This window comes from Grampus griseus (assembly GCF_964374135.1).
Source record: "Grampus griseus genome assembly, chromosome: 2".
In the NCBI taxonomy this organism is placed as follows: Eukaryota; Metazoa; Chordata; class Mammalia; order Artiodactyla; family Delphinidae; genus Grampus; species Grampus griseus.
In genome coordinates, this window is record NC_139018.1 from 171,232,740 (window position 1) to 171,245,432 (window position 12,693).

The 12,693-nt window shown below is 39.4% G+C and overlaps 1 protein-coding gene across 1 annotated transcript in view; it reads left to right on the forward strand.

The window, feature by feature from the left end:
• Positions 1 to 3,331: 3,331 nt before the first annotated feature.
• Positions 3,332 to 12,693, forward strand: part of PTER (phosphotriesterase related) — a gene marked incomplete at both ends in the record, with an annotated part of 28,799 nt that continues 19,437 nt past the window's right edge. Inside the window, 4 exon segments of the mRNA XM_082648139.1 lie at positions 3,332 to 3,643; positions 3,646 to 3,765; positions 5,221 to 5,466; positions 5,468 to 5,487. Coding sequence (XP_082504265.1) covers positions 3,332 to 3,643; positions 3,646 to 3,765; positions 5,221 to 5,466; positions 5,468 to 5,487 — 698 coding nt within the window.

The window sequence follows — 12,693 nt, forward strand, 5'->3', positions numbered from 1 at the left end:
TCCTGACGCGCAGGCCCAGCGGCCATGGCTCACGGGCCCAGCCGCTCTGCAGCATGTGGGATCCTCCCGGACCGGGACACGAACCCGCGTCCCCTGCATCAGCAGGCGGACTCTCAACCACTGCGCCACCAGGGAAGCCCTGCTATACATTTTATAAAAGTTCATTTATGCATATGTTTTCCAAAAAGACCAATCCTGCATATTGTCTCTGGTTGCCAGCCCAGTGGTATAGTAGTGCTGTTCTCTGATTCTGTTCCTCTTTTTTTTCCTTTAAATTTCTATGTTCTTTTTTTTTTTAAATTCCATACCCATTGGAATTGGAAGAGTTGTTTCCTCTGGTCAGGCTGTCATAGTAATTGAAGATTGTCCTCAGTCTCTCTGACTGCTCAGATTTCATACCTGAAGTACAACAAAGCTTGTGGCCGATGTGTTCATAGCTCTGGCTAACCCTTTTCCCGCTACCTTCTGTGCAGGTGTATACAGTGTGGCAGCTTGCCACAGATGCTCTGTAAAATGCCTGAAGCCTCCTTTTTGCATGGGGTGGGGGGTCACTCCTGTTTGCACAGTTGTGCACTGCAGCTTTCACTGCCCACTTACCGTCTGTATTCTGTGCACTCTCTCTACGGAGGAGGGCCATTAACAGCCCCTTGCCTGCTGGCTGAGAAGAGAACAAGTTCCCGGGTGAATATAGACCCAAAAGGGCTCCCTCACTGCAGAGGAACTAGGAGATCTACCTGCATATTTTAATCCACTAAAAGATACATTCTAGCATACAGTGGTGTTGGCTATAGTTCTTTAATCGTTTATCTTTTAAGTGTGGGTTACATTGTATGTGATCACAGAAAGCACCAACTAGCTGTGCCTGAGAGTGTTAGAGGAATTTCCCAGAGGAGATGACATTTCCTAGGTGATGTTTTTTTCACGAAGACTCGCAGCTTGTGAGTTTGAAACTTACCAACATTGCTCTTTCAAATCTATATCAATTAAATACGCAGTGTGGTGCTTTTCTAGTAAAAGTGATAGTGTTTCGTCAGTTTATCCAAGTTTCTGGCCCCTGGCAATTCTCTAGGAACACATCGGTGAGGCCATCAGCCAGAAGGAGGGAAAGAACAAATGAATCCATATGGGATATTGAGTCTATTATTAACGGTACTTTGATTTCAGAACTAGCTACAGTAACAAGGAATAAGGCATGGAACAGTGAGTCCCTAGACATCATCAGTGGAAAATATTGCTGTCTGTAGTGACTGGTAGCTACAGACTGATTCTCTAAATAGATACGATCTTCTTCTGCTGTGCCCGCCACGTGAAGTATTTAGCTTTTGGAAGCCTGGCTTGCAGACGAGCACTCTCAGACAAAAATGAATGGCCATGCTAGCCACAAGTCCTAAAGTTCTCTGCCAAACAGTCTAAATCAATCATGTATGCATTGCACGCTAGTATATATCAAACACCTGCATTCCAGATCATTGTAGTGGCTTGATGTAAATGGGCCCCGTAACTCAGTATTCCTCTTTCTCCACCCTTGATTTATTTTCACCTTGTCTTATGTATGCGCTACACCCATTACAGACTTGTGCTATACCCATTGCTTTTCTAGTCAACCACTTCCTCTAGAAAGAAATAACCCAGGACGTATATAATAGTTTCCAGAAGGAGCGTAACAAACCTACTATTTTCTTGAAGGTATGTGCTGGGTGCCAGACACTCTTACAGGTCTTTTTACCTGTGCTATGTAATTTAATTCCCATGGCAGCCTATGAAATGTGCATTGTTGTTCTAATTTACAGATGGGAAAACTGATTCTCAGAAAGTCACAGAAGGCCATCAGAGGGATGTGCCTCCCCCATCAAAGGGGGAAAATGGTCACAGAATGTCTTTTAAAGGAACAACGTGAAAGAACAAATATTTAATGAAATATCTAAAAGAGGTAAATTCATAGGGACAGAAAGTAAATTGGTAGTTACCAGAGCCTTGGGGAAAGAGAGAATGGAGAATCATTGCTTAATGTTTACAGAGTTTCTGTCTGGAGTGATGAAAAAAGTTTTGGAAACAGATACTGGTGATGGTTGCATAACATTGTGAATGTAATTAATGCCACTGAATTGTACATTTAAAAATTGTTAAAATGGCAAATTGTAAGCTATATATATCTTACCACAATTAAAAAGAGGGGAGAGGAGGAAAAAAGAAAAAGGAACAATGTGAGAGCTTCGAAGGACACTGTTTTACTCAGGTCCCAGCAGACCGTTTTCCACCGTCCGTCTGGGTGTGTCTGGTTGGTGCTCCAGTGGGACACTGTCTCTGGCCGTGGTTTTGCCCCTGACTATGTACCTTCACCACTTTCAGGATCGTCTTTTTTCTTCCCAAGCCAAATCCCTTCATTTAGGAAATGAAAAGCATTGGAATCGGGTCCTTGCTGTCACCGATAGAAACTTGGTGCACACTTACCTTGTGTCACAAATGACAGAAAACAGAGGATAAACAGAGAGGTATTTGCTCTTTTTAGAGACAACAGACTTCAGTTTCAGTAACTCAGAGTCGCTCATTACGCCTAAGAATTTTTGCTTTTCAGTATTTTTGAAGTGTATTTCTGAGGTGCCCCCTAGGCAAAATAAAACATCTAGAATGGAGAGTTTGTTTTTCTTTTTCATTATTCAACCTAGATGTAGTCCCTCCAGCTGTTTTGGGGGGAATAATCTGTGAAATCGTCGTAGTCAGAGATTTTGTCGTATTTCTCTTTATCTATCCAATTTCTACATGGCGGACCTTCAAGAGAAATTGGTTCACGTGGATAGTGAATGAGTCATGGAATGATCAGTAGCTTCAGTAAATTTAATTTAGCCGAAAAATGATAAATGAAACAGTTCTGATACGTGGCTGCTTTTGAGACAAGTTATTGATTATGAAGTTTTGTTTTTTTTTAAACGGAGATTATTTTTGAATTATCCAAGGCAGCATAGCTATGACTAATGAGGTAAAATGAAGCAAAAGAAAAATGTGAACTGAATACCAAGAGATACTTCCAGTAGATTGGGATTAAATTAGGCAGAGGAGTCCCAGTGGAAGCGGTTGGGGGACATTTAACGCCACGCATGTCACTTAGAGCCGCAGTGAACTTAAGCAATTTACAAGCAGCAGACTCTGACTTTGGCAGGATGATAAGTGAGATCGTATCTCTAGTCTCATTGATTCTCTCTCTTATACCGGTATACGTTCACAGCTTCACATCCCCTATGGACAGAATTTATGTGTGTGTTAAATTTTCTGATTACGGTTTTCTTTTTTCCGGAAAACACTCTTTTTAGAACATCTCCTGGTCCCATCAGAAATGTCTTCCTTAAGTGGGAAAGTCCAAACTGTTCTGAGCCTTGTGGGGCCAAGCAAACTGGGCTGCACCCTGACCCACGAACACTTGACAATGACTTTTGACTGCTCTTACTACCCACCTCCTCTGTGCCGTGAAGTGATCTCCAATGAAACTATTACAATGAAAAATTTATTTTGGATCCAGAAAAACCCTTATTCCCATAGAGAGAATCTGCAGTTGAATCAGGAGACGGAAGGCATCAAGGAAGAACTGTTGGATTTTAAAGCCCAAGGTGGAGGAGCTTTGGTGGAAAACACAGCCACTGGGATCAGCTGAGATGTGCAGACCTTGAAGCGGATTTTGCAGAAGAGACTGGCGTCCACATCACATCCGGAACTGGGTTTTATGTGGATGTAACTCGCTCTTCAGAGACCAGAGCCATGTCAGTGGAGCAGGTCAAAAGCCCTAATTTCTTGGACAATATTTGCGTGTAAATTCAGAATCATCAGAACTTCAGACCGTGGGTTATCCCCACGTGTCATCTACATTTGGAAATGTCACTGGCTCAGAGGCACGCTGTAGAAGTTTGCTAGCTAGCAAAGGCATCTGTCAATGGGACCTAAATTAGGAACATTTCACTTCATAAAGAAAAAGCATCCAGGAAGGAGATCTTAATGCACTGGTCACCGGAAGACCCAATGGGTTAATACTTAGATTCATGTATATCATGGTGCGCAGTAGCGGTGGCACAGTCTGTGTGTAAACCTCAGTGTTCCATTAGAAGCTTCAGTTATGCAACCTCAATTTTCTTTCTGGATTTTATAATAACCAGCAATAAAAATTCACTGTCGGGTGAAACCTGGCAGGCAGAGACTTGGCACAGTTGCGAATATGTTTCCTTCTCCTTTTACAAACCAGGAGGGGTAGAAGAAAATCCATTTTCCTGTTTTTGTCATAATAGGATCTTAAGCAAGAATGGGCAGAAGGAAAAGTAAATCTTTCAGGGGCAAAAAGAAAGGATAAGCCATGAAGCCGTTTTGTATGTGTGTGTGCTCTCCTTCTCTATATACGTAGAATATACATTTAGATGTGTGTTTACACATATATGTATATATTTATATGTATCTTCCATTGCCTGTTTCATAGGCATAGAACGTCAGCTGCAGTCTTTGCAAAGAGTCAGTTAATCTTTAAAATACTTAATATTTCAAAATTTTATCTGCATTTTTTTTCCTCAGGCCTTTCCCTTTTATACATTTATATGATTTGAAGACTATCCTGATATCAGGGATTACACATTCTTCTAACCACTCAATATAAGTATTATTGTGTGTGCTGTGAATTTGGATAAAGGACAGAATGAATAAGAGAAAATTAAAGAATTACTTGCTACAGTTGACATAGATTCAGAGGCAGTCTTTTTACATTCTGGGTGCCCCTTAGGTTAAAATACAGATTTTTATCTCAATGAACGAATGTACAATGAATGTACTTCTCATTAAGTCACTTTTTCCCCTGCAGCCTCCTAAAGCCATGAATTTCTTGGTAAATAATCACAGTAAGTTTTATGGACTCGTTGATTTAGAGTAACTTGTTTTTCTGATTTAAAAAATTTTTTTATTTTATATTGGAGTAGAGTTGATTAACAATATTGTGTTCGTTTCAGGTGTACAGCAAAGTGATTCAGTTATACATATACATTTATCGATTCTTTTTCAAATTCTTTTACGGTAACTTGCTGAATTTGAGATTTGGTCAGTAAAATGCCTTTCTCATTGACCAATACTAACTGAATGAATGTTGGATACATTTTTAAAAGGATGAGTGACTGAATGACTAAATTCATTCACATACTGTGGTGACTCTATGTTGATAAAATCCAATCTATCAATTTTCATTCTCTTCCTTAGCTTACTGATGTCCTTGTTAATGAAATTCTCCATGGAGCTGATGGAACCAGTATCAAGTGTGGCGTTATTGGGGAAACTGGTTGCTCCTGGCCTCTGACTGAGAGTGAAAGAAAGGTTCTACAGGCAACAGCTCACGCTCAGGCTCAGCTTGGCTGTCCTGTTATTATTCACCCGGGAAGGAATCGAAGTGCACCATTTCAGATTATCCGAGTGCTGCAAGAGGCTGGAGCAGACACCTCCAAAACAAGTTATGTCACACCTTGATAGGTAAGCAGACCATCTACCAATTAGTGCAAACCATCGCAAGATTCATGAATGATCAAATAAATAAAATCATCAGATCAATAAAGCACTAGAAAAAAACTACGAACTACTTGGAAGATAGTATTTATAAAGTTTTACCATAGACGTTAATAAAAATCACCAATGCCATTTTTGTGTCCCTACCCCGTGTCAGTATCCTAGGTATTTTGCACAAGGCATTTCTTTTAATTTACTTAATCCTTCATAATGCTTCACAGTTGGTGTCCCCACTTTGTCTCAGGGTATGATGTCACAGTTGGTGCTAATTCCACGTGCTCAGTGTTTGCCAGTAGTTAAGAGTGATAAATTTATCTGCAAATATAAAGGGAAGGGGAATTGAATGGCTTTCACCCTGAGAATAAACACACACATAGAAGTGTTGAGGTGTGTGTTGTGACTGGTGGTTTGAATCATCTAAATTTTGGAAAATGCACGGCAAAAAAAATAATAGTAATATGTATATTATTTGTTTGGCGGTATTATATCTTAGTTTCCTATGGCTTCTGTAACAAATTATAAGAAACTGGGAGGCCTCAAACAATAGAAATGTACTCTCTGACAGCTCTGGAGGCCAGAAGTCTGGAATCAAGGTGTTGGCAGGGCTGCGCTTCCTCCAGGGATCTACAGGAGGAGGGTCCCTTGCCTCTTCTAGTGTCTGGTTGTTCCAGGCTTTCCTTGGCTTGTAGCCTAACTTCAATCTCTGCTGTCTTCACATGGCCGCCTTCTGCTCGTCTGTGTCTCCTCTTTTGCTTCTTATGAGGACCCTTGTCATTAGATTTAGTGCCCACCCAGATCATCCGGAATGATCTCATCTCAAGATCCTTAACGCAATTATGTCTGCAAAGACCCTTTTTCCAAATAGGGTCACTTTCAGAGATTCAGAGTGCTGAAACATGGACATGTCTTTCTGAGGTCCACCACTCAAGCCCCTCATATTGTATTAGACCCGTAGGGCTCAGCAAAATAACTGACTATATAAATAGACGTTGGCTGCAGTTATTTGTATGAAGAAGCCTAACAATGCTGCAGAGGCTAGACATCGGCCTTTACGTTGAATTGATGAAAGAATTAACACAGTACCAATGAGACTGATAATACGTTACAATTAATTCTATCTTGCAAAGTGGAATACAGCCATGTTAGCAGACTGATCAATCCTGATCATCAGACCCGACAGTCTGTTATTTAATAAACGAATGCTCCTACAGAACGTATTGGTAAAATATATTATAATTGTGGCAGAACAGAGAAGCCAGTGTTAACGGGGAACCTTAGGGACCTCAAGGTAAAGGCAGTTGTCCTGGCAGCTGGGCTGCTGTTGAGATCAATACTTGGCTATCTTCAGGAATCTTCTGGTTGTACTGATAAAACAGAGGGATGTTTCTGGATACTGGTCACAGAGGTAGTGCATCGCAGTGTGAAGAATAGAATCTTTGGACCCAGAGACATGTGCTTTTAAATCTTGCCTCTACCATTTGCTATGCAATCTTGGGTAGCTTCATTTGAATTTAAAATAATGTATTTGATAATATACTTTTGTATGATATGGAATATATGTAGCACCTTTAATCAATAAGGATGATTTTTGATTCTTTTTAAACAGTGTGAAGTATATCAGGCATACAAAAGAGTATAGATAATATATATTTAAAATTTTTTTAAATATTTATTAAGTTCTTGAAAACATTGCATTCTGCTGTTATTATATAAATCCTCTCTATATGCCCCTTAGACTACAGTTGTTAATCATGATGTTCAAATATTCTATATTCCTACTGATTTTTTGACTGCTTGATCTATTGGTTACTATGAGAAGTATGTTAAAATCTCTCATGGTGGATTTTTAGTTTCTGATTGTACATATTTCAGTTTTTGCTTCATATATTTTGAAGCTATGTTATCACATGCATACAAATTATTATATCTTCCTGATGAATTGAAACTTATATCAACATATATGGAGCTGTTTTATCTTGCAATGTAAGTACTAGTGTTTTATTTTATTTTTTTATTTTTTAAATAAATTTATTCCATTTATTTTTGGCTGCGTTGGGTCTTCATTGCTGCACGTGAGCTTTCTCTAGTTGAGGTGAGCGGGGGCTACTCTTTGTTGAGGTGCGTGGGCTTCTCATTGTGGTGGCTTCTCTTGTTGTGGAGCACGGGCTCTAGGCACGCGGGCTTCAGTAGTTGTGGCACGTGGGCTCAGTAGTTGTGGCACACAGGCTCAGAAGTTGTGGCTCACGGGCTCTAGAGCGCAGGCTCAGTAGCTGTGGCACACAGGCTTAGTTGCTCCATGGCATGTGGGATCTTCTCGGACCAGGGCTCAAACCCGTGTCCCCTGCATTGGCAGGTGCATTCTTAACCACTGCGCCAGCAGGGAAGCCCAGTACTAGTGTTTTAAAAGCTGTTTTATCTGATGTTAATATGACTGTACCAGTCTTTTTGTGTTTGTCTTTATAATTTACATGTGTCTTGTATAAAAAGCATATGGCTGGGTTTGGAGTTTTACCCATTCTCTTTTTTTATATGCTAAATTCAGTTTATTTGCATTGACTATGTTTACTGATATGCTTATTTCATTTTTTTTGTCATAGTTATCGTTAAAATTTCTTGATTTCTTTTTATTGTTTTTTTTTTTTTTTTCCACCTCCATATTCTATTTATCCTCTTTACTTCTTTGGAAGGTATGTGTACGATTTATATCCTATTAGTAGTTATAGTAGAAAATTTAACATGTATATTTAACACATCAAATTTAAACATTTTAGAATATAGTAAACAGGGCTTCCCTGGTGGCGCAGTGGTTGAGAGTCCGCCTGCCGATGCAGGGGACACGGGTTCGTGCCCCGGTCTGGGAAGATCCCACATGCCGCGGAGCGGCTGGGCCCGTGAGCCATGGCTGCTGAGCCTGCGTGTCCAGGGCCTGTGCTCCGCAACGGGAGAGGCCACAACAGTGAGAGGCCCGTGTTACCGCAAAAAAAAAAAAAAAAAAAAAAAAAAGTAAACAATTTTACCTTCCTTCCTTCCTAGTAATACAAGAACTTTAGAAACTTCAGTTACTCACCATCTAAGTCTTAGGCTATATTTTCCAGGATGTGGGGTCTACCTGATTTTTTTTTTTTTTTTTTTGGTCACACTGCACGGCTTGTGGGATCCTAGTTCCCCGACTGGGGACCGAACCCAGGCCCTTGGCAGTGAAAGCGTGGAGTCCTAACCACTGGACCACCAGGGAATTCCCTACTTGATTTTTTTTAATCCCAGTGATAAGAGATTATTTTATTATTAAAAAACATGGTTAATGTAGATTTAGATGAACTTTTTTGCTTTTTTTCTTGGCTTATCATTTCCTCTCACATCTCAGACCTTTATCCTTAAAGAATTACTTATTTCCTGAGGTACATCATTTGAAGTTCCTTTACTGAGGGTCTGTTTTGGTAATAAATGCTTAGATTTCATGTGTCTGCAAATGCATTTATTCCTTCATTCATAAGAGATCATTTAATATAATAGATAATTTATAATAGTGAATTAGAATAGATAATTCTATTTAAAAGTTATTCTCTCCAAGCCCTTTCCATTTTTATCTGACATGTATTATTGCTGTTATATCAGCTCAAAGTAATTGTGCTTCCTTTGAAGTAACCTGTCTTTTTTTTTTCTGATGACTTGTAGCATCTTTTTCTCTGGTATTCTGTATTTTCCCTATCTCAGTGTGAATTTCCTTTTTATTTTGTATGCTTGGAATTCCTCAGTAGAAGGGTATTTTTCATTGTTTCTGGAAAATCTCAGCCATTGTCTCTTCAAATATTGCTTCACCCATATTTCCAGATTATTTACATTGTAAACTATAAGTTGATATAGGTAGGATCTTAATACCTGCACTTCATACTTCCATCCGTTTGCATCTTTGAGCTGTAATTTCTTCAGTTCCATCTTCCTATTTACTCCTTCTCTCTCCAGTGGAATCAATCTGCTGCTTAGTCTATCAATTTGGTCTATAATATTAAGAACTATAGTTTTTATTTTTTCTTCTGTAAGTTCTATTTGGTTACTTTTCAAATCTCCTTGGTTAATTTTGATAATTTCTTTTTCCTTCAACACGCTTTCAGCTTCATCTTTAAAAATAACATTAAGCATACAATGTTAACCTTGCACTTAATAAATCTAATTCCCACTGTCTTTTTATTCTGAGTGTATAGTTTGTTGGTTCTTCTGGCCCTCATTCATTATTTCCTTGTAAAATATTACTGTGATCGTAGATTCCTTGGGAATTATTACAAATCCTGGGTGGGAGGGTCTTTTCCTGGCCTTTTGTTTGTTTGCTATGTTTGTTTCTTATAGGCAGTCAGGGGGCATTACCAACCTGAGACTACTTTAAATTTTTAAAAATTAAAAGACAATTTTTACTGTGGTAAAATACACATAACATAAAATTTACCATCTTAGCCATTTTGAAATGTCAAGTTTGGTTGTGTTCAGTACATTCACGTTGTTGGGCAACTGATATCTAGAACTCTCTTCATTTGCACAACTGAAACTCTATAGCCACTGAACATCAACTCCCCATCCCCCCACCCCTGGCCCACGGCAACCGCCATTCGATTGTCTGTCTCTACGAATGTGACGACAGGTACGTCATACAAGTGGAATCATACCGTATTTATCTTTCTGTGACTGTTTAAGCATTTGAGGGTTTTAGAACCACACAGGTGCTATGAATTCTGGCCCCTAAACTCAGTCAGTGCAGGTTTGTGGTTAGAGATTCTCATGGAAGACTTTTTTCCCAACTGCCTCCCCTCCACCAGAAGACAAGACTGAGGAAGACATATAATCTCCAAAGACTCCTTCTGTGGGCCAGATTTGCACTGAGTCCACCCACATGGGTGTTGTTCTGGGTGAGAGGAGTACTCCCTTCATGTGCTGGCAGAGGCTATGTCTCTGATTTATTTCTATTCAGCCCCAGTTCTTTCTCACTTCGTCCTTTAAAACCCCCCAGGCATCAAAAAAACAAACAACCCAATTACAAAATGGGCAGAAGGCCTGAACAGACATTTTTCCAAAGAAGACATACAGATGGTCATGAAAAGATGCTCAGTATCGTTAATCATCAGGAAAATGCAAATTAAAACCACAATGAGATCTCACCTCACACCTGTCAGAATGGCCACCATCAAAAAGAACACAAATAACAAATTCTGGTGAGGGTGTGGAGAAAAGGGATCCCTTGTGCGCTGTTGGCAGGAGTGTAAGTCGGTTCAGTCATGTGGAAAACAGTACGGAGGTTTCTCAAAAAACTAAAAATAGAACTAGTATATGACCCAGCAATTTCACTCCTAGATACATATCCAAAAAAGCCAAAAACACTGATTCAAAAAGATACATGCACCGCAATGTTCACAGCAGCATCATTTACAATTGCCGAGATACGGAAGCAACCTAAGTGCCCATCAACAGGTAAATGCATTAAAAAGATGTGATGTCCAGACCTACTAGAGAATGGACTTGAGGACACAGGGAGGGGGAAGGGGAAGCTGGGACAAAGCGAGAGAGTGGCATGGACATATATACACTACCAAATGTAAAATAGATAGCTAGTGGGAAGCAGCCGCATAGCACAGGGAGATCAGCTCGGTGCTCTGTGACCACCTAGAGGGGTGGGATAGGGAGGGTGGGAGGGAGACGCAAGAGGGAGGAGATATGGGGACATATGTATATGTATAACTGATTCACTTTGTTATAAAGCAGAAAGTAACACACCATTATAAAGCGATTATACTCCAATAAAGATGTAAAAAAAATTAAAAATTAGAAAAAAAGAAGGTGTGATGTCTATAAACAATGGAATACTACTCAACTGTAAAAAAGAATGAAATTTTGCCATTTGCAACAACATGAATAGATTTGGAGGGTATTATGCTAATGAAATAGAGAAAGACAAATACTGTATGATATCAGTTATATGTGGAACCTAAAAAATACAGCAAACTAGTGAATATAACAAAAGAGGAAAGAGACTCACAGATACAGAGAACAAACTAGTGGTTGCCAGTGAGGAGAGGGAGCGGGGAGGGGCAAGATAGCAGAAGGGGATTAAGAGGTACAAACTACTATGTATAAAATAAATAAACCACAAGGATATATTGTACAACACAGGGAATATAGTCAATATTTTATAATAACTAAAAATGGAATATAAGCTTTAAAAATTGTGAATCACTATGCTGTATACCAGAAACTTACATAATATTGTATACCAATTATACCTCAATAAAAAAAAAAACATGCAAACGGCTGCTCTAGGTCACCCCTTACTCCTTATTTTCTCTGCTCTCTCTTTTGTTTCTGCCCCCTGAACAGGTCCTTTGCTTTCCTACCAGCTTAGCCAGGCATTTAAAAATATGATATTTTGTCCCCTTTCATTTTATTCATTATTTTACATGTACTACGTTGGCAAGGTATCCTGTGAACGTTTAGCCTGCCCTACTGCTTGAACTGGCTCAAACTAATTCTTAAAGAAGAATCTTTCTAACTCTATTTGTTTATACTTAGACATGTAGGTAAGTGAGAAAATGAGGGCTGGCATTAATAGAACATAACCTTTCATTGAAAATTGTGAAATAAACGTTAACTTCTACAACAGTAGGACTGCCTTGTTCATAAAATCAAACTCTATGTGTGTGTGTGTGTGTGTGTGTGTGTATGTTTACTCCTCGCTCATAAAATCAAACAACATGTATAGGTACATAAAATGTATATACACATATGTATATGTATTTTCTTTTAAACAATAAAGCTACAGTATCTGAGATTCGTTGGCTGCCATTTCAATGCCTCCTTTTAAAATGGCCCAGGATGGAATGGAGAGCTTGAACTGACATCAGACAAACTCAGAGCATCCTAGAAAATCCTGAGACCAATTCTAGGACAGCCAGCCATTCTGTCCCTATATTATGGATTATTCAGGGGTCCAGGCCTGAAATACTATACCTAGAAGTATGAACATTTCAGAGGACAGGCAACTGGGGAAAATGGCCTTAGAAAAAGGAGTGCATTTGGAAAAACAAACCAAATAAAGTAACAGAAAAAAAAAATTCAGGGAGGCAGAGGCAGGCAACTTTAGCTTTTTGATGTGAGTGTTCACAGCAAGACAGTTGCCAGGCTGGCGTTTGA